The 25084-nt window shown below is 45.3% G+C and overlaps 1 protein-coding gene across 1 annotated transcript; it reads left to right on the top strand.

The window, feature by feature from the left end:
* Positions 1-3940: 3940 nt before the first annotated feature.
* LOC139228835 (adaptin ear-binding coat-associated protein 2-like) lies at positions 3941-24794 on the top strand. The gene is made up of 8 exons (XM_070860265.1): positions 3941-4141; positions 17377-17477; positions 18072-18176; positions 19948-20029; positions 20458-20566; positions 22137-22302; positions 23241-23337; positions 24239-24794. The coding sequence occupies exons 1-8, from the start codon at positions 4050-4052 to the stop codon at positions 24285-24287; spliced, it is 801 nt and encodes a 266-aa protein (XP_070716366.1). The 5' UTR covers positions 3941-4049; the 3' UTR covers positions 24288-24794.
* The last annotated feature ends 290 nt before the right edge of the window (positions 24795-25084 follow it).

Below are 25084 nucleotides of genomic sequence, written 5' to 3'. Positions count from 1 at the left end.
CTGATCAAGAAAGTTCTCCCGAACACACTTCAGAAATTCTTCCCCCTCTCTGCCCTTCATTATTATTCCACTCTATTTTAGAATAGTTGAAGTCCCCCATTCTCACTACTCTACAGATCTTCCATCTCTCTGTAATTTCTCTGCAAATTTGCTCCTCCATATTTTTCCCACTAATTGGTGGCCTATAGAATACACCTATAGAAGGTGGTCTATAGAATACACCTAGTAATGTAGTGGCACCTCTATTATTTCTTGACTCTAGCCATATAGATTCTGTCTTTGACCCCTTCAGGACTTCCTCTCGCCAGCACTGTAACGTTCTCCTTAACAATACTGCCACACCACCTTCCCTAGCTTTCCTTAACACCCTATATTCAGGAATATTTAATACCCAATCCTGCCCTTTTTGAGCCAGTTCTCCATTATTGCCACATCATATTCCCATGTGGTTATTTGTGCCTACAGCTCACCAATCTTGTTTATTGTGCTTTCTGCGTTCACATGCATACACTGTAAATCTATTTTAGACCATCCTGTATTCTCTTAGTCTGGCCCCACTTTAATATTTCTTGCTTTAGTGCTATCCATCTCCCAATCTTTTGTTTCTCCTTTCTAATGCTACATCCTGGTGCCCATCCCCCTGCCAACTTAGTTTATACCTTCCCCATCAGCACTATCAAACCTCCTCACAAGTATATGGGTACCGGATCTGTTGAGGTGCAACCCGTCTGGCCTGTACAGGTCCCACATACCCCAGAATTGGCCCCAATGCCCCAAGAATCTGAAGCCCTTCATCCTGCACCAGCTCTCCAGCCACGCATTCATCGGCTCCATGCTCCTATTTCTATAGTCACTCGTGCGTGGCACCAGGAGTAAGCCAGAGATTACTACCTTTGAGGTCCTGCTTTTTAATCTCTTTCCTAGCTCCCTAAAATCTGCCTACAGGACCTCATCTCTCTTTCTACCAATGTTGTTGGTAACAAATTGACCACAACTTCTGGCTGTTCACCCTCCCCCCTCAATGTTCTGCAGCCACTCGGTGACATCCTTAACCCTGACACCAGGGAGACACCATGCCATCCTGGAGTCACGTCTGCTGCTGCAGAAACGCCCGTCTGCTCCATGAGATTGATGTTGTTACAGGAGTAACAATGTCCTGTCTGACTAGACCATCCAGGGTTTCATCAGCTTATCCCTTAAAGGCACTGGCACTGGTTGCCGGACATGTTGGACCAGATCTACTGCCTTGTTGAGCCTGATTTGGTACTCTCCATCAACTTATCCTACACCATCACTTGAAGATTCGAGGATGTTTCTGTATTAATTCTGAACAGCACACTTTAGGAAGGAGGTGAAGGCTTTGGAGAGGGTACAGAAGATATTTACTAGAATGGTTTCAGGAATGAGGGATTAGAGTTACGTGGTAGACTGGAGAAGCTGGGGTTGTTCTCATTAGAACAGGGAAGGCTAAGAGGAGTAAAAACATAAATTGCTGAAACGCTAACTCTATTTCACACTCCACAAATGCTGCCTGACCTGCTGAGTATTTCCAGCATTTTCTGTTTTTATTTCAGATTTCCAGCATCTGAATAATGAAGGGTTTAGATAGAGTATGTAAAGAGAAACTGTTTCCAATGGCTGAAGGATCGATAACCAGAGGGCACTGATTTAAGGTGATTGACAAAAGAACCAGAGGTGACATACCAAAAAACTTTCTTATGCAACGAGTGGTTAGGATTTGGAAGGCAGTGCCTGATAGGGTGGTGGATACAGATTCAATAGTAGCCTTCAAAAGGGAATTAGATAAATATTTGAAGAAGAAAGAATTGCAGGGATATGGGGAAAGGATGGGGAAGTGGGACTAACTGGATTGTGCAGACTTAATGGGACGAATGGCCTCCTTCTATGATGCAATATTCTATGATTAAGTACTCCTTGGTTGGTGGTTTGTAATTTTTGAGCTGATACACCAGTAGAGGACGTTCTTTTAATTTCATCATTATCTGAATGCATAATGATGTTCATGCCCAAGCAGGCCTTCCTACCCAGCACAGGTTGTATTGTTGTTGTCGATGAGCTTATAGTCCAGCTTCGTTGGTGATATTTCTCCAATGAATTGAGGTGTTTACTCAAGTCACTGGAGAAATACCACCAACAATGTCTCCGCAAGATCCTACAAATCCCCTGGGAGGACAGGCACACCATCATTAGCGTCCTCGACCAGACCATAATACTAGAGCTTTACTGTTTGGAGTCAAAAACAAAAACTGTGAAGTGCATTCCTGGCATTTTCTAATAATGTGGGAGGTACAAAGGGTTGTATGTTTTGTCTGACAGATAGCATATTTTGTCTGATGGGAACAAGGTGCAGAGATATACATCAAAAAGTCATGTATTATGTAGTGTGTTTGAGGTCCCTAAAATTTTGATAATTGCAATATTCAAAATCTTCAACTTTTATCATCTATAAAATGGATGTGTGTCCAATGTCAAATATAAGAGAGTTAATTCTGCAGTTCTGATGAAAAACTAGTCCAGTCATGCCTTGGGTTCTCCTTGGCTTTCTGTATGGCACTTGCGTATGGCATTTGAATACCCGATGACTTTTGAGTTGCATCACCATGCTTTCAGATGCGTGACAAGTCTAGTCTGTCTTCAAGAGTTAGGTTAGGCTCTTGAAGCAGCCTCTCTTGCACCTTCATATCTGCAATCCCACACATGAGTTGGTCTCAGAGTATCTCTTCTGGTGTTATAGATTGGAAATCACAGTCTTCGGCAAGTTTTCGCAGTGCTGTACGATACCAACATTCCCGTGTTGAACTTGTGTCTCTCATATGGAATGTTCTTGCATGGTTGGCAGTACTGAGAAAACTTTATTAGCACTGGCGCCATCTGTCTCCAGCTTCGGCCCAGTCTGACTACGTTGAGTAGATTTTACATGCTTCTTTCCCGATCACTCAGCGAAATGTCGCCACTGTCTTATCGAGTTCCGGCACAAGGTCGTTGCTTTTCCAGGTTTGCTCGAATTTCTTCCACTTTTCTGAGCATTCGTGTCACGGATGGGACAGCGAGAGACAGAGGTGGTGGTAGAGCATACTCTGACGCCATCTTCAACATGCTTTAGTTGTCGAGCAGCTACAGCTAACTTCCCCAGCATTGAAGCACTGACCACATTTGATCAGTTCCGCTGGGCAGGCCACATAGTTCGCATGCCAGACACGAGACTCCCAAAGTGCTCTACTCGGAACTCCTTCATGGCAAACGAGCCAAAGGTGGGCAGCGGAAACATTACAAGGGCACCCTCTCCCTGGATAAAGTGCAACATCCCCACTGACACCTGGGAGTCCCTGGCCCAAGAATGCCCTAAGTGGAGGAACTGCATCCAGGAGGGCACTCAACACCGAGAGCATGCAGAATTCAAGCGCAGGCCGATCGGAAGGAACAAACCAGCCCCATCCATCCCTTCCCTCAACGACTATCTGTCCCACCTGTGACAGGGACTGTGGTTCTCGTATTGGACTGTTCAGCCACCAAAGAACTCACTTTAAGAGTGGAAGCAAGTCTTCCTCGATTCCAAGGGACTGCCTATGATGATGATGAACTACAGGCTATTGGCATATCCACCAGAAGTGAAAATTGTTTTAAACAATCACAAACACCATGTGCTGATACTGCTTTATAAAGTAGGTGAATATCCAGGTTTTATTAACAACAGGAGTTGCAGGAGCCAGAACTGGGGCACGTGTTGGTGATAAAGATATTATGTATAAAAATGAGCGCTTACGTAACAGTTACATGTTGTGCCTCCTCTCACTGCCTGTGTTGGCGCCTCCTCCAACATCCCGTGATGCTGCGGGAGTCTGTCTGCGGCGCCTCCTCCAACATCCCGTGATGCTGCGGGAGTCTGTCTGCGGCGCCTCCTCCAACATCCCGTGATGCTGCGGGAGTTTGTGTCGGCGGCGCCTCCTCCAACATCCCGTGATTCCCTGCGATTGTTGGGTGCGTCGGCATTGGATCCTTCAGCAGTTGGTGGTGCGGCGGGAGGCAAGATGGCGGAAGGTGATTACGAGTCGGTGCTGTGCGTGAAACCGGAGGTTCACGTTTACAAGATCCCGCCGAGAGCAACGAACCGGGGCTACAGGTACGGTGCGCGGAGCCTTGGAGAGGAAGAGAGTGACAACTCACATTAAAAATAAATCACAGGCTGAGTGGCAGCAAAGGTTCCGGTTTCTCGTGAAGAGAGTCCGCGCGAGAAGGAGTTTGACTGAGGGGGGGTGGCGTGAGGTGGGGAAATGACCCATAGGGGGGCTGGGAGTGAGGTGGGGAAATGACCCATAGGGGGGGCTGGGAGTGAGGTGGGGAAATGACCCATAGGGGGGGTGGCGTGAGGTGGGGAAATGACCCATGGGGGGGGGGAAAGTGAGATGGGGAAATGACCCATGGGGGGGGGGGGAAGTGAGATGGGGAAATGACCCATGGGGGGGGGGGGGGGAAGTGAGATGGGGAAATGACCCATGGGGGGGGGGGAGAGAAGTGAGATGGGGAAATGACCCATGGGGGGGGGGGAAAGTGAGATGGGGAAATGACCCATGGGGGGGGGGGAAGTGAGATGGGGAAATGACCCATGGGGGGGGGAGTGAGATGGGGAAATGACCCATGGGGGGGGGAGTGAGATGGGGAAATGACCCATGGGGGGGGGGAGTGAGATGGGGAAATGACCCATGGGGGGGGGGAGTGAGGTGGGGAAATGACCCATAGGGGGGGGGAGTGAGATGGGGAAATGACCCATTGGGGGGGGGGGGAAATGTGAGATGGGGAAATGACCCATGGGGGGGGGGGGGAAAGTGAGATGGGGAAATGACCCATGGGGGGGGGGGGGAAAGTGAGATGGGGAAATGACCCAAGGGGGGGGGGGAAGTGAGATGGGGAAATGACCCATGGGGGGAAAGTGAGATGGGGAAATGACCCATTGGGGGGGGGAAGAGAGATGGGGAAATGACCCATGGGGGGGGGGGGGAAGTGAGATGGGGAAATGACCCATGGGGGGGGGGGAAGTGAGATGGGGAAATGACCCATTGGGGGGGGGGGGGAAATGAGATGGGGAAATGACCCATGGGGGGGGGGGAAGTGAGATGGGGAAATGACCCATTGGGGGGGGGGGAAGTGAGATGGGGAAATGACCCATGGGGGGGGGGGGAAGTGAGATGGGGAAATGACCCATGGGGGGGGGGGGAAAGTGAGATGGGGAAATGACCCATGGGGGGGGAGGGGGAAGTGAGGTGGGGAAATGACTGACCGAGGGGAATACAGAATAATTTGAAGATAGGGAATAAGGAAAGACCTCCCAAGCGATGGTAGACAGGGGGGAAAGCCATAAGAGGACAGTGACATGATCCTCCATTGAGAGAGAGAGAGAGCATATGCGCAAGCCCTGGAACGAGGAACAATATATTTTTATTCATTTTGGACTTTTAACAGCTTTAATAATTATATATTGGATGATTAGCAAACAATATTGTTAACTCCACAGCTGATAAATAGGGACTTCCTTTTGAGAAAATAGTCGCAGTACCATAAACATTTTGGCCATTGCTGAAGCAACATCGCTAATCAATTCTGATCACTAGTTGGAACTAATCTAATTTTTAATCTCAAAGTGCAGCAAGTAGCAAATTCAGAATCTTGTCCAGGCAAAGAATAAGGATCCTGGGAATAACCAAAAATACAATAGGGCATAAATTGTTTGTACTGTACCATAATTTCGTATGGTATCCATTCCCATATCATTTGAGTGAGTCTAGTATTTGGAATGACCTGGACAGTTAGCTATGTAAATGGGCTCCTCACTTATTCAAGGCCTAAATGTGTAACTTTAATAAGTGATTTTGCTCCAGAAATTTGAACTATTTGTGTTGAACTTATTGTGGCATGAGTGAAATTAAATATTTAATTTTATACCATGTTGAAGATCAAAGCTGAAATAGAATTGTGTTGAGGGCAAATAACAATGGGAAGACAGCATTGGCAGTGTGCAGAAGGGAGCATGTGTTGGTGAGGTCTTGTATTTATGGTCAGCCTGCTTATGACAACTGTGCTTGCATTTTCCCTATTGCATCTAAAAATACTGGTCTATTTTACCTGTGCTAATCACAAATTAGATGGAAATTATTACATCTCAATGTTTTATATTATAATCATTCAAGTGTGAAATTAAATGAATGTACACAAGAACAGTCTAAATTTAGTTACTTCTATTATGTTTCTGGCAAGACATTGCCTCCAGTTACTGGCAGTAATCATTGACTGTTTAACTTCTACATCTGCCAGTAATATCACTAACCTTGCTGCTAAATCTCTTGTCAGTTAAAATAAATAGCTCACTGGAACAATAGAAAAAGGTGGTACTAGTTGAGTTGAAGTGCAGCAAAGGGAGGTGGGATTGGTTAGTTTTGGAGAGGGGGTGGGGGGGGGCGGTCATAGAAGACAGGGTAAAAGGCTGATGGCCCTTGCTAGGTTGAGGGTGGAGGAGTGATGACGGATTGTGGCTGAGATTTGGTGGATGATCGTGATGGAGGTTTGACGAATGTTAGGTGCGACGGGAGATCGTGGCGGAGGTGGGGTGAGTGTTTTTGTGGCGGAGGAGCGGCGAATGTTTGTGGCGGAGATGTGGCGAATGAGGGTTCGGGGCCCAGAAGAGCCGAGGGCCCAGGGGCAGCACGGGCCAGCCCACACTGCGATATGTGTGCGCACTAGGTCCATGCAGCAGAGCAGGTCTCCAGTCGTCCTAGTTAACCCTTGCCACTGAATAAAGGCCTAGCTCTGTCAAGCCCATGTGGTGGCTGGTGTGCAATGGTCACCACGCGTTTTTAAAAAAAAAAAAAATCCACGCACAGGCATCTTCCGCCCCCCCTCAATTGGAGTTCAGGATTGGAACATTGGGTCCTTCATTGAAACATCTGTGAACTCGTGTGGAAGCAAGTCATCCTTGTTCGAGGGACCGCCTATGATGATGAGTAGGCCAGTGCAGAGCTGTGAACCTACTGTGTTGGAGGTGCGTTTGTGCCCTAAAGAGGGATAATTGAATGTACAATTTTTGTTTTTTAAAAAAAAACAATGTTAGTGAACCCAGAAGCTGACCTTGATCCTGTTATTGAGTGTAGTGCTTGGAGGAAATGTTTCATGTTGTCAGGCAGGATGCTGTTACTGTAGAATCTGGATTTTGAACTTTGTGCAAGGGCGCACTGGCTGTGCATTCAGAGAAAGCCTTCAATGCAACATGCACAGCTAGCTGTTCAATAATCACTCAAAATATAGGACATATGGTGTATAACAGGAAGCAGCTCAGCATAACAACAACTTGTATTTATATAACGCCTTTAAAGAAGTAAAACATCCCAAGGCACCTTTTTGACACTGAGCCACAAAAGGAGATAGTACAGGCAGATGTTTGGTCAGAGGTAAGATTTAAGGAGCATCTTAAGGAGGAAGAGGCGGAGCGGTTCCTTTGGGGGGGGGGGCGGGGGGGAAAGAAATTCTAGAGCTTGGGGCCTTGACAGCTGAAGGCATGGCTGCCAATGATGGAGCAATTAAAATCAGGGGTGACCAAGAGGCCAGAATTCTAGGAGCGCAGATATCTCGAAGAGTTGCAGGGTTGGAGGAGGTTGCAGAGATAGGGAGTGGCAACGCCATGGGGGGATTGGAAAACAAGGATGAGAATTTTCAAATCATAGTGTTGCTTAACCAGTACCCAATGTAGGGCAGCGAGCACAGGAGTTATGGGTAAATGGAACGTAGTGCGAGTTAGGATAAGGACAAGAGTTTTGGATGAGGTTACCCTTATGGAGGGTGGAGATGGGAGGCTGGCCAGGCGAGTATTGGAATAATCAAGGTGGAGAAAACCTGCTGAGAAAGAAAATCCCATTTTGGTGCAAATGCAATATTTGACCTTGTAGTATTGCAGGTGAGCTGCTTCATAGGATCCCGATCCTTCAGGCCTCAGGAGATAACGTTTCCAATGAAATGAGGATTCTGTCCATGGAATTGCTTCATAATGGCACAGCAAACCTACTGGCTTCCCTGCAGCATACACTGTTTTGCACACCAGATCTGTCGAGTAATTTGACAGCATGTGTTCCAATAAGAATCTGGAATTATTAAACTTCAGGGAGTTAGTGCGAGAGTCTTAGGTTTTGGACATCCGTGTTAAATTCTGGGGGGCTGAAATTGGAGAACTTGCTGCCGACATTCCTCTCGCTGAACCGCCCAGTGCCACTTTCGTCGTGGCCTGGAGCGGACGGGAGGGGAGAGCCGCCGGTCAGTGGACAGCTGATGCGCGCAAGTACACTTCTGCCCGCCGAGATGCCCGATTGGTGCGGGCAGGAGTCGGTGGCAGGATGGCGGTGGACTGCGTGTAGGCAGCTCTGTCCTTAACAGTGAGTGTGAAGATGCTGTAAAAAAGGTTAGTGAAGTTTATTTAAATTATTTCTTTACAGGTATTTACCTGGATGGGGTCACCTGAAGGTCATCGGATGTTTTGTTTTTGATGCTTTTTATTTTTAGTTCTTCGACCCTCCATAGGCCCGACTCCATCCTCGGCGGCACTTGGGCAGCAAGCACCTCTGCCGCTGAGAATGAGAGCTGCCACCCAGATTGGCGGCGTACGTCGCAGATTTGCCGCCCACTGACCTTCGAGGGACCTAGGTGATGAAAATCCCGCCCAAAGAACCATGGGGGACCTTGGGCGGGCGGAGGCCTTCACCAAGTTCGGGCCCTGCGAGTTTTATATTTAAGCTTTGTGTAACTGGCAATATTTACTGGATTGCGCACTCTTATTTGATTGCGTGTGAGAAATGCTTGGTGAGAATCATCTGCATCATCATCACCTGTCCACATTCAAGTTACAACAAAATCAGATTCTTGCCATGCTGGAACTGAAAATCAATCGCTGCCTTGATTCACGTTGATTGAGAGTATATTGGGGGAGTAGAACCTGGACACCTACAAACTGAAAGTTCCTGCTGTCTAATATGTTATTGTGGCAAGGCTCCAAGCATCTCTTGCACCCTTCCCCCACCCCGTGCTGCAGCTTCCCCAACCCCATTGCTGGCTTCATAGTGCCACTGTAGGCCACTGACCTGCCCAGCTGGGTGAGAAAAATGACAGGGAAAAAATATAATCTTAAAAACTGTATAAAATGATTGGTTTATATATACACAGATAAACAGTTACTTGGGAACATATAATAAGTATGCCGTCAGTGTCCCACTAATAACGTACAAATCGAGAATGGCAATAATCAAAATCCACAGAAGGTTTGCCACACCAGCTGATTAACATCACGCTGCTGATCCCTCAGTGTGAAACCACAGAGCGTGTGTTTCCAGGAACCTACTGAGATAGCCAGTCACAGTGCCGCTGTTGTTGCTGCTGAACACGTACTGTTAGTTTTCTCCTGTTTCAACTCTGTGCTTATTATTCAAACTGCAAGCTATGTGATAGCTGTGTCTAGTCCAGCTTCATGTAACCTTTCCTTTGCTGATTCATTGCTGTCGCTATGTTGTGGTATGTCTTGGCTCCTTTGATTGTGATAGCGGTTTTTCTTTTCCTCCAATTTAATCCTGTTCTGTTCCAAAATTGCTGCCTGTTCCATGAGCCTCAACAACCTGAGCCAGGTATCTATTCCTTGTGTGAGCATGCAATTTGACTGTGGAAGGGTACTGTTTATACCATCCTCCTTCAATACCCGTCTTCTGTTTCCCAGCTCAAAGGGACTGCCCTCACTTGGTTCCACTTTTTCCTATCAAATCGTAGCCAGATCATATCCAGCCAGGACTTATCATCTTGCCGCTGCCTCTGAATTCCTCACGGATCTCTCCTTGGTCCCTCCCTCTTTCTCATTTGCACGCTGCCCTTGGCGACATCATCTGAAGACATGGGATCAGCTTCTATGTGTACACTGATGCCACCTAGCTCTACCTGTCCACCACCTCGACCCCTTCCACTGCCTCTCTGCTGTCAGAGTGCTTGTCCAACATCCAATTTTGGATGAATGGTAATATCTTTCAGTTGGGGATGGGCAAAGGCATTGTTTTCAGCCCCTACCACAAACTTTGTATTCTGGCCACTGTCTCGGTTGCAACCTTAGCATCTTTTTCAACATTGAGCTTGGCTTCCGACCCCTCCGTCACTTAAAACACCTACTTTACAATATTGCCACGTCGCCATCCCTGCCTCAGTGCCTAGCCCCTCACAATATCTCCTTTAAGAACATAAGAAATAGGAACAGGCCACCTGGCCTCTCGAGCCTGCTCTGCCATTTAATGTGATCATGGCTGATCTGATCATGGACTCGACTCCGCTTCCCATAACCCTTTATTCCCTTATTGCTCAAAAATCAATATCTCCGCCTTAAATATATTCAATGACCCAGCCTCCACAGCTCTCTGGGGCAGAGAATTCCATAGATCATCATAGGCAGTCCCTCGAAGCGAGGATGACTTGATTCCACGCCAAAAGGGGATGAGTTCACAGGTGTTTCAGTGAAGGACCTAATATTCCAGATCCCGAACTACATCGTGAAGGGTGGAAGATGCCTGTGCTTGGATTTTTTTAATGTGGTGGTCGTTGCACGCCAGCCACCACGCAATCTTGACAGAGCTAGGTCTTGGTCCAGTGGCAAGGATTACCCAAGGCTAACTGGAGACCAGCTCTGCTGCACAGACCGAGCGCGCGCACACATCACAGTGTGGGCTGGCTGTACTGCATCTGGGCCCCAGATTCACGCCTTTCCTGGGCCCCGGTCACTTCCCTCTACGGACTCTTGCTGCTCCTTCGCCCCTCCTACTGTGCCTGCCCGCACTGCAATCAGCGACCTGGCTTCGTCGCCGTCGCCCTCCTGCAGCAGCACGTGCTGCTCCCTGCAGTGGTATGCCGCCGCACACTGCTCCCTCCAATGGCCTTGGCCTGCTGATGGTCTTGCAGGCCAGATCCGCGCCGATTTCCTGGCTAGACTGCCGACGAAGTTCCTCCTCATCTCAGTTTTAAATGGGTGGCCCCTTATTCTGAGACTATGTCCCCTAGTTTTAGTTTCCCCTATGTAGAAATATCCTCTCTGCATCCACCTTGTCGAGCCCCCTCATTATTTGTTTCGATAAGATTACCTCTCATTCTTAACTCCAATGAGTATAGGCTCAACCTATCCTCATAAGTCAGCCCCCTCCTCTCCGGAATCAACCTAGTGAACCTTCCCTGAACAGCCTCCAATGCAAGTATATCCTTCCTTAAATACAGAGACCAAAATTAAATGCAGTACTCCAGATGTGGTCTCACCAATACCCTGTACAGTTGTAGCAGGATTTCTCTGCTTTTATACTCTATCCCCCTTGCAATAAAGGCCAACATTCCATTTGTCTTCCTGATTACTTGCTGTACCTGCATACTAACTTTTTGTGTTTCGTGCACAAGGACCCCCAGGTCCCTCTGTACTGCAGCACTTTGCAATTTTCCTCCATTTAAATTATAATTTGCTTTTCTATTTTTACTGCCAAAGTGGATAACCTCTCATTTTCCCATATCATACTCCCATCTGCCAAATTTTTGCCCACTCGCTTAGCCTGTCTATATCCCTTTGCAGATTTTTTTCTGTCCTCACAATTTGCTTTCCCACCCATCTTTATCATCAGCAAACTTGGCTACATTACACTCGGTCCCTTCATCCAAGTCATTAATATAGATTGTAAAGAGTTGAGGACCCAGCACCGATCCCTGCGGCACCCCCTAGTCACAGTTTGACAAGCGGAAAAACGACCCATTTATCCCGACTGTTTTCTGTCAGTTACCAATCCTCTATCCATGCTAATACATTACCCCCAACCCCGTGAGCTTTCTTTAAAATGTGGCACATTATCGAATACCTTCTGGAAATCCAAATGCACACATCTCTGGTTCCCCCTTATCCATCATGCTCGTTCCATCCTCAAAGAACTCCAACACGATTTCCCTTTCATAAAACCATGCTGACTCTGCTTGATTGAATTATGCTTTTCCAAATGTCCCGCTACTGCTTCCTTAATAATGGACTCCAGCAATTTTGTCTGATTAAGCCTCTGTGAAGTGCTTTGTGATAATTGTCCACGTTACAGGTACTGCAAGTAGTTGTGCCTGCCTAATGTCCATACATGTGTTGCTCAGGCAGGGGTAACAGTAAGGAGCGGGAACCTTGGCTAATGTTCTCTCTCTCTCTCACACACACACACACACACACTATCCGCACTGCAGCAGCTGAGATGCTCACCCTGGTCACAATGGTTCAGTATGACACTTGCAGTGTCCATTTACTGTGCAATCTAGAGTTCATGCTATTAAACACTTAATTTTCCAAAAGGATGTTGGATTCAGCAACTAAATTTGCAGAGTTCACATGATACGATACCAACTGCAGGATGAGATTATCTGCTAACCGGGTTTTGCCAACGAAGACGAACCCAGTCTGAACCCTGCTGGAGGAGTTTGCCAACCATGTTTCACATGATCAGAGATTTGCGATGTGGAGGAAGTGTTGGAACAAATGCAGGAAGGAAACACTAACAAGAAACAAAGCTTGCAAAGCAATTTTTTAAAATTCTCTTGAACAGAACAAAATAATGAAAATAAAAGTAAAAATGTGTTTCCTATAAATAACGAGGCATCGTCAACACCAATAATTATATGTAATGCAGACTGGACGATGTGTGAACAAAGAGAAATTTACTCCTTATTCTGTCCCAGGATAGTGATATGGGAACTAGAGCAGGCCATTCAGCCCCTAAAGCCTGTTCTGCAATTCAATTAGATCATGGCTGGCATGTTGGGAGTAAATACATATTTACTTTTGACACTGCTTTTGACAATTTCTCGACTGGTTCAATTGATTTGTTCACCGTCCAGTAAAAGTGAGCTACACATAGCAGGAAGGTTCTAAGATGGTCTATACTGAGTTAGCTGATCATAGCCACCATGGAAGAAACATAGAAAATAGGTGCAGGAGTAGGCCATTCGGCCCTTCTAGCCTGCACCGCCATTCAATGAGTTCATGGCTGAACATGCAACTTCAATACCCCATTCCTGCTTTCTCACCATACCCCTTGATTCCCCGAGTAGTAAGGACTTCATCTAACTCCTTTTTGAATATATTTAGCGAATTGGCCTCAACAACTTTCTGTGGTAGAGAATTCCACAGGTTCACCACTTTCTGGGTGAAGAAATTCCTCCTCATCTCGGTCCTAACTGGCTTACCACTTATCCTTAGACTGTGTCCCCTGGTTCTGGACTTCCCCAACATTGGGAACATTCTTCCTGCATCTAACCTGTCTAACCCCGTCAGAATTTTAAACGTTTCTATGAGGTCTCCTCTCATTCTTCTGAACTCCAGTGAATACAAGCCCAGTTGATCCAGTCTTTCTTGATAGGTCAGTCCCGCCATCCCGGGAATCAGTCTGGTGAACCTTCGCTGCACTCCCTCAATAGCAAGAATGTCCTTCCTCAGGTTAGGAGACCAAAACTGTACACAATACTCCAGGTGTGGCCTCACCAAGGCCCTGTACAATTGTAGCAACACCTCCCTGCCCTTGTACTCAAATCCCCTCGCTATGAAGGCCAACATGCCATTTGCTTTCTTAACCGCCTGCTGTACCTGCATGCCAACCTTCAATGACTGATGTACCATGACACCCAGGTCTCTTTGCACCTGCCCTTTTCCTAATCTGTCACCATTCAGATAATAGTCTGTCTCTCTGTTTTTACCACCAAAGTGGATAACCTCACATTTATCCACATTATACTTCATCTGCCATGCATTTGCCCACTCACCTAACCTATCCAAGTCGCTCTGCAGCCTCATAGAATCCTCCTTGCAGTTCACACTGCCACCCAACTTAGTGTCATCCGCAAATTTGGAGATACTACATTTAATCCCCTCGTCTAAATCATTAATGTACAGTGTAAACAGCTGGGGCCCCAGCACAGAACCTTGCGGTACCCCACTAGTCACTGCCTGCCATTCTGAAAAGTCCCCATTTACTCCTACTCTTTGCTTCCTGTCTGACAACCAGTTCTCAATCCATGTCAGCACACTACCCCCAATCCCATGTGCTTTAACTTTGCACATTAATCTCTTGTGTAGGACCTTGTCGAAAGCCTTCTGAAAGTCCAAATATACCACATCAACTGGTTCTCCCTTGTCCACTCTACTGGAAACATCCTCAAAAAATTCCAGAAGATTTGTCAAGCATGATTTCCCTTTCACAAATCCATGCTGATGTGCTACAGTTAGCTTCAATATCCCTGGGTTGGGGGAGGGGAAAATCAGCCAGAGTTCCTGCTCCTGATTACTATCCAGTCACTCCTGCTTGAAAATGTCCTGTGGACTTCGGGGTCGGGCTTAACTCTGATGCTTTGCTAGTCAAATATCCTGTCCAGGTTCATTCATGAAGGGGGGGCACTTGAGCCAAGTATGCAGGATATCTCGGGAGAGATGGGGAGAAAATTGTTGGGGTGGGAGTTTAAACGAAAAAGACTCAACATTTCAATGCTTTGAGACAAAGTTAGCATCACATGGGCTGTGTACAGGTGCAGGGTGTCTCTTATATTATCCATATGTGAGACAGACGTAGCAGGTCTATTATCGCAAGTACTAAAAGAAAGACTTGCATTTGTATAGCGCCTTTCACATCCTCAGGACGCCCGGAAGCCCTCAACAGCCAATGAAGTACCTTTGAAGTGTAGTCACTGTTGTAATGTCAAACACCGCAGTGTCAATAAGAGACTCTGTATTCTGCTGTGCCCATTGGTTGTGGAAGGCATCAAACTTACCGGTGGACACCACGTCCTCTGTCTCCAAGGCTACCTGGGCATGGACAAGACTGCAAATGAAAGGCAGGCAGCTTGAGCGACTCACTCCCTCCATGGGCTCCACTCATCCTGGATCTACAAATTGCTCTTTTAGCCAGGTCTACAAGAAGATCCTCTGACTTACCCACCCACCTCCGCACCAGACGGCCAAATATTTGGGGCTAAAGTGTAACCAAACGTCGAGAAGCAATCCCTATGGTAATTATGCAGGTGCTGCAACCTCTCACACTGAATGTATACATGGGCCATGGCCGCCTCTGGGCTGCAAAAATCACATGCAGCCTGGGAGTCTGTGATGGTGCTACTGCTCTGTGCAACACTCCAGATCCCCAATGGAGCAGAGAAGGACTCCTGTGTCAAGAGCCATGGGCCAAGTGCAGCGTCTGAACATCTGACGTGCCTCGGGCGACATACAATCCACTCCGTCGACATCCAGTGCGTCTCTGATTCTGGTTAACCTCGCAGCCTGGGCCCTCTGCTCCATCAGCCACATACCGCCCAAGCCAGCCACGTGGTGGTGGTGTTTGCGGAGTAACCGCTCTGCCAAGATAGCAGGAGAGCTGTTCCAGACCCTGATAAAATCTTGATAAAGGACTGGTAACTCCAGCAAGGCCCGAGTATGCCATGCAACTTGATGAAAAGGAGCTGATGGTCATAACTCAGCCCATGTAATTGGCGGAAGAAAATTGTCGCCAGTGCACGCCATTTGGGAGGATCCTCTACGTACAGGTAGTTCTGCAGGGGCTAAAGACAGAAAGCACACCAGCACTTGGTGGCCCACCGTAAGTGGGAGACCAAAACTACAACAGAAACCCAATGCTTCATTTATCCCAGAAGAAGTCGACGAGCTTACTCTGAATATTAGTGACAGACCCTGGGGTGATCGTGACCAACCGGTAACAAAGCATAGCGACCAGGACTTGGACCCATAACCACCTAACTCAGAGACGAGAGTGCTGCTGTACCATAGCTGAAATCATAACCACCAGAATTAAGTGGTTAGATTGTAATGATTCATCTTTTTGCTAAATAACATTTTGCATTTCTTCCTTGGATAAAAATTTCCATTTCACCCTGGGCTGATCGTGCTAACCTGGGGAAAAGCTCGTTGCTGACCTGTAATTGTGAGATCTACAACCAGTTTGAATTGTGGAGTTTGTGTCTCAAATTCTTGATGGCAGAAAGGGGAAGACAAACTGAAAGTTATTACCAGGATGTGCTTGTGTTGCGTTTCATTATATCCCATTTGTCTCTGAAGGGGATTGTATCTTGGTGCTTAGTTTTCTTTGTACTTCATGTTTTGCACCCAAAATTGTGAAAACAAGCATAGAGGTCAATACCATAGAACAATCAAATTACTTAGTAGTGCAAGCCCCTGAAAATGAATCGACCTGGCACACTGCCAAACCTCCTTGTGTTTCTATCTTTGTCTTCAGTAACTGAAGCACACACCCATGGCTTCCAAGAAAACAACCTATAGAGAGGCAACAATAGCTGAGGAGGAAGAGGGGATATTTTCAAACTCCATTATCTGCATTTCATAACTAATTGAGCCAAACACTAGTCACACAGTTCCAAAGGTCCCAGATTCAATCCCTGGTCTGTGCTGAGTTATCTGATCACAGCCGAGGCAGAAATTTGACAACCCTAGGTTAATGGCGGGGGGAAGGAGAGGAGAGGAGAGGAGAGGAGAGGAGAGAGAATCAGCAAGGACTCCTGATCACTAACCAGTGACTGCTGCTGGAAAATGTACCTGTGTGGGCATTAGAGAAGGGCAGGAGCAAACTTGGCTGTTATGGCCTCCACTGTTTGCTCCTGCTCTTCTCTAATGCCCACAAACCTACCAACAACCACTATTTCTGGAGTTATATATGAATAATGGCCTCTTGAGTGAGCTACTGGAGGCCGGCCAGGGCCTGTGGAACCATGTCCATTAATGAGTCAATGTCGCCAGAAGATTTGAGCCAAACAAATTGTGAGTAGGCAGTCAGGGTTGGACAGAGTCAGGGAGGATGACCATGCTTGGGGGCTTGGACAAAGTCAGGGAGGATGAGCATGATGTGAAGTTGTAAATTTTCCTGCACTTTGCTGTGGGTGATACATCAAGTACTTGAAGTCACTTTTAAACAGGTTGTAATGTAGATTATGTATTCGACCAGAAGTCATTAGCGTTTGTTACAATGGTGGGTTATCAGGAAGTGTTCAGATATCGACCTGTATAATTTATATAACGCATTTAACGTAGTAAAACGTTGCAAGAAATGTCAGATATCGAGCGACAAACCTACGAGTGCAGTTATGTCCCTTAGTGCGAGGGGGTGACAAATGTGAATGCATCTACCATTGAATATGGAATGGTGTTGGTGATGTCTGCCACTCAACATGTGAAAATCGATGGAGTACAAAATAGCACTGATGAGGTTGTGTGTGAGCTGAAGGTGTTTGTTTTTAAGGAACATTGTTGTTAGACTGTCCCCTTTTCTTGCTCAGAGCTGCAGACTGGAAGTTGGACCAACCTGACTGGACCGGGAGACTCCGGATAACAGCGAAAGGAAATATTGCTTACATTAAATTGGAAGACCGGAATTCAGGTATTCACCGCAACTCAAAAAAAATCAGATTGATCATCTTACAGGTAATGTTCAGTTCAGAGAATCCAGTTATAGCTTTGAACCCTCCACAGCAAAATCCCTCCCCACCCCAAAAAAACAGCAGATACCCTGCTCAGGACAGATGAAACCTCCTGTTCACAGTGCACTCTGTAAAGGTGAGTGTACTCTGTCTATACCAAACTTTTTGAATAAGCAGCAGGGACCGCTGATTATCACCGTGATTTTAGCATGCTGCGAGGGAGCTTCATATTTCCTATCGTAATACTTGTCCCATAATATCGCCAAAAGAAATCGCAGTGTCCATGTTCCTGATGGTCAAAATTATTTTTCTAATGCAATAATTAAGGGTACCAAGACTTAACAGTAATGTATGTGGGGAAAGTACTTGTTTCCGAATGGGTGTGTTTTTGATGACTACAAATTCTGGAGATAGCGCTGTGCATTTAGCGGGTATGCTCTGTAATGAGTTCTTACTACTGTAGAAACCTGACTTGTGGGTGACCAAAATTGTTGCTGATATGCTGGTTGAAATAACCTTTAACCATAATAATGTTTATTTGCTCGTGTCCTCAGGAGAATTGTTTGCACAGTCGCCAGTGGACCAGTTTCCCGGGATTGCAGTGGAGAGTGTTGTAGACTCGAGCAGATACTTTGTAATTCGCATCGAAGATGGAAATGGTAATTCTACCTGGGGGTTTTTATTCAGACCTGGTCTCTGAAACTCTTAGCTCTTTAGCTTTTCACGAGTGCAGTGAGGGACATGGACTTTTGCATGATTTTAGCTGCAGGGTCATTCCATATGTTTTTGTTTCTTTAAATTAACTTGCGAATGTTTTCATTGCATTATGTAGTTGGAGCTGCCGGAGATGATTGATTAATAACTTCAGCATATCAATTAATTTAGTCTAAAATCTTCCATTATACAGCTGTCTATAATGTGACCTGTGATTGCAAGTGGGAAATCCCATGATAGGGAGAGAAAGAGACCAACCATAAAATAATTAATTTGTATTTACATTGTGCCTTATTGAATGCCTCAGCGCATTGTTAACGGCTTCATATAAAATGAATTGGTCGTTTTTTTTTCTGCTGCACACTGCTGTTTTGTATGTGAAGACCGTAATTATTTTGCACACAGCAAGATCCCTCGAGCAGTATGATAAATGATCAGTTCGTCTGATTTGGCTGCTGTTGATTGGCCAGGACAGCAGGCGAGATCTCTGCACTTCTTTGAATAGTGCAATGGGTTCCTTAATCTCCACCTGAACAGGCAAAAAGAAGCTCAACTTAATGTATCATCTGAAGGATGCTGTCTACCACACTGCAACCCTGCCGCAGACTAGATCACGTGCTCACGTACTGGTGTGGGGCACAACCCCCCCCCCCCCACAACCTTCAGAAAAGAGGAAGAGAGGAGAGAAAAATATGAATGGCCTGTTTAAGCTACATTGAAGGATGAAGCATGAGTTGTAATTTTAAAGTACTGTAGGCAGAGGAGAGCTTTCACTTCCTTAATGTCATTGAGTAATTCCGGGGGAAAACAGATCATTGCTCGCACTTCCCTCCTCCCCCCACATATCAATGAATAGTGAACAGGCCTACATACACTGGCTGATTTTTTAATTGTGTCTCTATTACCACAAACCCCCCCCCCCAGCCGGCCAAACTGAGATCAGCCAACTCAGTACAGGATAGTGGTCAAACCAGCAGTCTTTATGCTTTGAGTATTACACCAGATAGTAGCTTTACCCACAAGACTATAAGAGAACCTAATGAGTATAACTAGGTTAGGGAAGTTTAAATTTGTGAAGCTTGCAGTCTCTGGAGCAGATTGTGAAATCTGGAGATGAAATACTGAGTTGTAATCTACACAACCTCTGGATGTACTCTTTTGAATTTGTATTCTGCAATTGGTGATCTCGAGAAAACAGCAGCCTCCAGGTTTATGTTGGCATGGATTCGGGTTTAGACAGTTGAGGGGTGATCTAATCAAGGTATTTAGAATGATTAAGGAATTCGATACAAATAAACTATTTCCTCTCGTGGGTGAATCCAGAATAAGGGGGCAGACATAATCTTAAAATTAGAGCTAGGTCATTAAGGAGTGAAATCAGGAAGCACTTTTTCACCCAAAGGGTGGTGGAAATCTGGAAGTCTCGCCCACAGAAGGCTGTGGATGCTGGGTCAATTGATGTAGAGCAACAGTGGGTAAATGAAGTTGAAGTACAGATCAGCCATGATCTAATTAAATGCCGAAATAGGCTAGAGAGACTGAATGGCCCACTCCTGTTTCTGTGTTTCTATTATGCGAGTCAGTTACTTATGGGTGGTACTTTAAGGTTATCTCTCGATCACATTGATAAGTCCACTCTGTATTAGCTGGAAAGGAGATGTGTAAAATCTGAAATTGTATACTGTATCGCCTGATGAAACCTGTTTCATTCCCCAGGGCGACGTGCGTTCATTGGTATTGGATTTGTAGACCGGGGAGATGCTTTCGATTTTAATGTTGGTCTCCAGGACCACTTCAAGTAAGTTGTTTGACATCAAAGTACTGACAGATTTTGATTGAGGATTGCTGAAGAGATGGATCAAACATTGAGATCAGGAAGTTGCAAGACCTATCTAAAGTTTATGGAGCAAATTGTAGTGGGGTTTTAATCTGTTGTTCTTCACTAAAGAGAGCTCATATTTCCACCTTTCTCTCTCATGGCAGAAATTACAACAGTATTATAGCTCCGGATTGTAGTCTTGCAAAGTCCCTGTAGACCTGACTTTTGGACATCCTGGATGGAATCAGTATGACTCCAATCACTAATAAAGACAATGCAATAAAATAAACATTTTGATTTTGTTTTGCTTATTTTCATTTTAAGGTCTAATTTTCAATGTAAGTGTGGATTTCAAAGCTTCAGCTTATTCCCAAGCAACAGGCTTCATTGTCTTTTTGTTTTTTTAGATGGGTTAAGCAGCAGAGTGAACTCGCCAAACAAGCTCAGAACCCAGACTCTGGACCCAAGTTGGATTTGGGATTTAAAGAGGGACAAACCATCAAGCTAAGTATTGGGGTGAGACACAGCAGATGTTAATTTTCAAATAATCCTGAACCTGTTATTTAAAATAAGATAGTGTGACCAGAGGTCAGAAATATAAACTACAAAAAATATATTTTAAATCATGGAAGAGAAGGAGCTTCAGAGAGTGTCAGCTGTGGCTCAGTGGGTAGCACCCTCACCTCTTGAGTCAGAAGATTGTGGGTTCAAGTCCCACTCCAGGGACTTGAGCACAAAGAAATATCTAAGCTGAGTCTCCAGTGCAGTGCTGAGGGAGCGTTGCACTGAGGGAGCGCTGCACTGTTGGAGGTGTTGTCTTTTGGATGAGACATTAAACCAAGGTCCCGTCTGCTCTCTCAAGTGGACATCAAAGATCCCATGGCACTATTTTGAAGAAGAGCAGGGGAGTTATTCCTGGTGTCCTGGCCAATATTTATCCCTTGATCAACATAAAAATAGATTATCTGGTCATTATCACACTGCTGTTTGTGGGAGCTTGCTTGTGTGCAAATTGGCTGCCGGGTTTCCCACATTACAACAGTGACTACACTCCAAAAGTACTTCATTGGCTGTAAAGCGCTTTGAGATGTCTGTTGGTTGTGAAAGGCGCTATATAAATCCAAGTCTTTTTCTTACAAAGAATGATAAATGTATGGGATAAGACAGATCGATAGATTTTTTGGATATAAAGGGAATCCAGGGATATGGAGATAGTGCGGGAAGGTGGAGTTGAGGTAGAAGATCAGCCATGATCTTGAACGGTGGAGCAGGCTCGAAGTGCTGAATAGCCTACTGCTTCTATTTCTTACGTTTATATAATGGGCCTGCCATATTTTAGCAGTGTTCGGAGCAAATTTGACACTTTGGTGGGAGAGTTCAAGTATTGGAGAGATGCACTTCAGTGGGACAGTCTGAGTTAGGGTGCAGGGTGGGTACTTCAACGGAAGAGTGTGTGTGTGGAAAGATGGGTTTTGGAGGGAGAATTTGAGTGGAGGGATGGACTTCAGTGGGAAAATTCAACCAGTGAGAACCCATGGCGCTGTAACATGAGTAAGAATTCCAATGTGAACCTAAATGGTGTCACAGCGATCTGATAAGGTGGAGAGTTGTATAAAAAGAATGCTGACCATATTCCTGTGGTATAAGGATTTTACACTTGAGGGCGTGGTGGGCAAATATGTGCTTCATAAAATTTTCCAATAAATAAGGGAAGGTACCAGATTTGATTCCTATTCTGTGTTGAGTTAGCAGCTCTCAGTGGGGTATCAGTAGGGTTGCTACACTGTTCCTTGAGCTAAGGAAAAGAATCATCAGCCAGCGCACCTGATCACTATTCAAAGATCCTTGCTGGAAAGCATGTGCGTCAATGTCAGTGAAGACAGGATTGGTCCGTAGTCAAATAGCCTGCAACACGTGCGTGGGCTGGGTATAGGAAGACATCTGGCAACCATGGGTCAACTGTATAAGCCAGCACTTTTATGCGAGGCAAGGGGGAGAAAATTGATGCTTGTCACTTTCCACGTTGCTATTTTGTGTGTTATTTTAACTTTAATCAAAACCATTTCCAACCTATTTTTATTTTCAGAATGTACGGAAGAAGGAAAACTCAACTAAGCCTCGTCCAGCAGGTAGCGGAATAGGCCTACTCCCACCTCCTCCAGGGGCTAAAGCGCCGATACTGCTTCCACCACCAGGGTCACAGGGCATACTGGATCAAGTGACGCAACAGCCTATGCAGTCACCTACTGCAGGTATAGTACTACAACAGAAAGATGAGGGTTTCACTGTGGTCTTATTGAAAGATACTCATTTTGCCTCTTTAGGTATAACAGTTTTTTTTAAAAAGAGGCCAACAGTTATTTCAAGTTGGGTTCTTTTGACATGGAGCCAGAATCTGAGCAGCTGTAATTGACCTCCCTTTGACTACTGGAGTTTATAAATGACTACAATTGCCTGAATTTTTAAAATTCATTCACGGGACTTAGGCATCACTGGCCAGCATTTATTGCCCATCCCTAATTGCCCTCGAAAGTGGTGGTGAGCTGCCATCTTGAAGAGCTGCAGTCCATGTGGTGAAGGTGCTCCCACAGTAATGTTAGGTAGGGAGTTGCGGGAGTTTGATCCAGCGACAAGGAACGAGCGGCCGTTATATTTCCAGGTCAGGATGGTGTATGACTTGGAGGGGCACTTGCAAGTGGTGGTGTTCCGTTGCCTGCTGCCCTTGTCCTTGTAGGTGTAAGAGGTCACAGGTTTAAGATGTGGGGCTTGAACTCTCAACCTTCTGATTCACAGACAAGAGTGCTATTCACTGAGTCACAGCTGATGCCTAGACTAAATTTGTCTAAATAGATAATTTGTCTATTTGGACCATTTCCACAGAGAGCACTTCAGTGGTAGCCTTGAGGAACAAGCCAGGATAAGCACAGTTCCATGTTTGCAACTGAACATCAAAGATGCGTTACAGACTTTGATGATAGTGGTTATATTCAGAAGGTGGGGACAGTTGTATTGAGTGCCCAATTTCAGTATCTTTTTATGATCATAGTCTTGTAGATTCACCCTGAACTATCTGTGCTTGCTGGCTTCATTCATAAATCTGGTGCGTACTGTCTGTGAATACAGATTTCACTGAATAGTTTGGTTTGAATCATGCTGGATAGTTTTATTGATAAATCTATAATTTTTGCAGAATTACTGGAAGGCTTTGGTTCCCCAAATCCATCTCTCCCTCTGGCTACTCATGCTGCCACAACTGATCTGTGGGGAGACTTTGCAACGGCACCCAGGTTAGTGACCCATGCTCTGTAACCTCAACAGTATTGGTAAAATGGTTAAAAACGAAAATATGTAATAAGTGCAAAATAAGTGTTTGGCTAAATCAAGACAGCTATGGTTGTGTTAACTAGCAATATATGAAATAGGCAGCACTATTATCGAGGGTTAGTGAGGTACTAGATGGGGAGCGCACAATACCATACTGGTAGCAAAATATCTCAGTATGATAGACCTATTACTGTGTTGGTGTGAGTCAAATGTGACACAACCCTGTTTTTATTATATTCATTTTTGCATGTGTTTTTCACTTTTAAAAAGATTTTACATGTTCTACAAAATGGCTACTCAAAGCTGTTGGAAAAACAATTGGGAGGTAAAGGGTTACAAACCTCAAGGTTAAAAGATTAGAAAAAAAACTTTTGTTCCTATGCACAACAGACTCTGAGGGAGTTGATTTGGGGTTATTTGGTACTCTCCATCTGAGCAGGGTTGATATATTAAGAAGGGGGATTGAGGTTTAACAAGATATTAACAAGAATGCTTGCTTTTTTTTTCAGGGGATAGATGGGAAGGGACTTGGATCTGTTCCTTTAAAGTAGGATTGTGGCAGAGAGGGAAAGAGAATCCATGATGGAGTAATCATGCATGAATTCTGGATGAAGTGGACTTGATGAGCTTAAATGGCCTTGTCTTGCTTAAAATAATTTTAACAGTTAATTTCGGGACTCTGTTATGCATTGGGTTGGCACGGTGTTCTTTTACTCTGGGACCTGGGTTTGAAACTATCCCAGACTTGAGATGAAAGTTTTCTTTATTTGTCACTGGAATAGTACAGGAATTGACTTAATATAATTTTTTTAATACATTTTGCACAGAATGACTTCTGATAACTTTAACTTTCTTGTTCCTCAGCTCTGCTACAAGCCAAGTGGCCCAGAGTGCCAATTGGGTTCAGTTTTGACATGGGGCATCTTTCTGTTTTCTACTTTGAAAATGCGAACCTGAGAGACCATGATTGACACTTCCTATCTGATGAGATTCTTGGAGATGGAAGCTGCTGGGAGTCCATGGTGTCAGAGCCAGCAGGATTCTGGACTCTCAGGCTGCAACCTTGGAACTTTTCATTTCCATTACACAGTACGTCTGTACCAGAACATCTATCCCATCCCTGTAACCACGATGTTCCCGAGAGCCCGGACATGCATCACCGTGTAACCATGGTGCTTTTGCTTCAGCGACTGGACTCCGTCTCAAAGATCAATGGGGCACAAAAAGGAGTTATCATGTTTTTGATTTTTTTTTCCACCAGAATATAATGTGTAATAATGGTCCTAACTCTGAAGAGTTCCTTAAACACATCAAACTATTTCACATCACACACACTGCATTCAGAAAATTTCCATTCCATATGTGATAATCTTCCATTATAACAGCTTGAGGGGGAGGGATGGGGGGGGGGGGGGGAAAAGAGTACTGTAAAGAACTGATTTGTACTTAATGAACAAAGCACTATGATTCACAGAAGTCCTACAGAATCACATGCCACACAAGAAAACGGGCGTGTGGTGGTTTTGTAATCGGCAAGGGATTGATGTGGGGTGGTGATAGAAGTGGTGACCAGTAGCAGAGGACTGGGCTTTTAAATACTCTCTGCTTTTCTTTCCAAAATATTTGTCTGCTTTGGCCAGTGACCTTTAATGTTTGGGCTGACCTGTGAACAATTTGTGTTTGTAAATAAGAGTTTGTCTATTTCAGTAT

This window comes from Pristiophorus japonicus, chromosome 18 (assembly GCF_044704955.1).
Source record: "Pristiophorus japonicus isolate sPriJap1 chromosome 18, sPriJap1.hap1, whole genome shotgun sequence".
Lineage (NCBI taxonomy): Eukaryota > Metazoa > Chordata > Chondrichthyes > Pristiophoridae > Pristiophorus > Pristiophorus japonicus.
The sequence above is the reverse complement of the archived record's forward strand: the minus strand, read 5'-3'. Positions and strand labels throughout refer to the sequence as shown.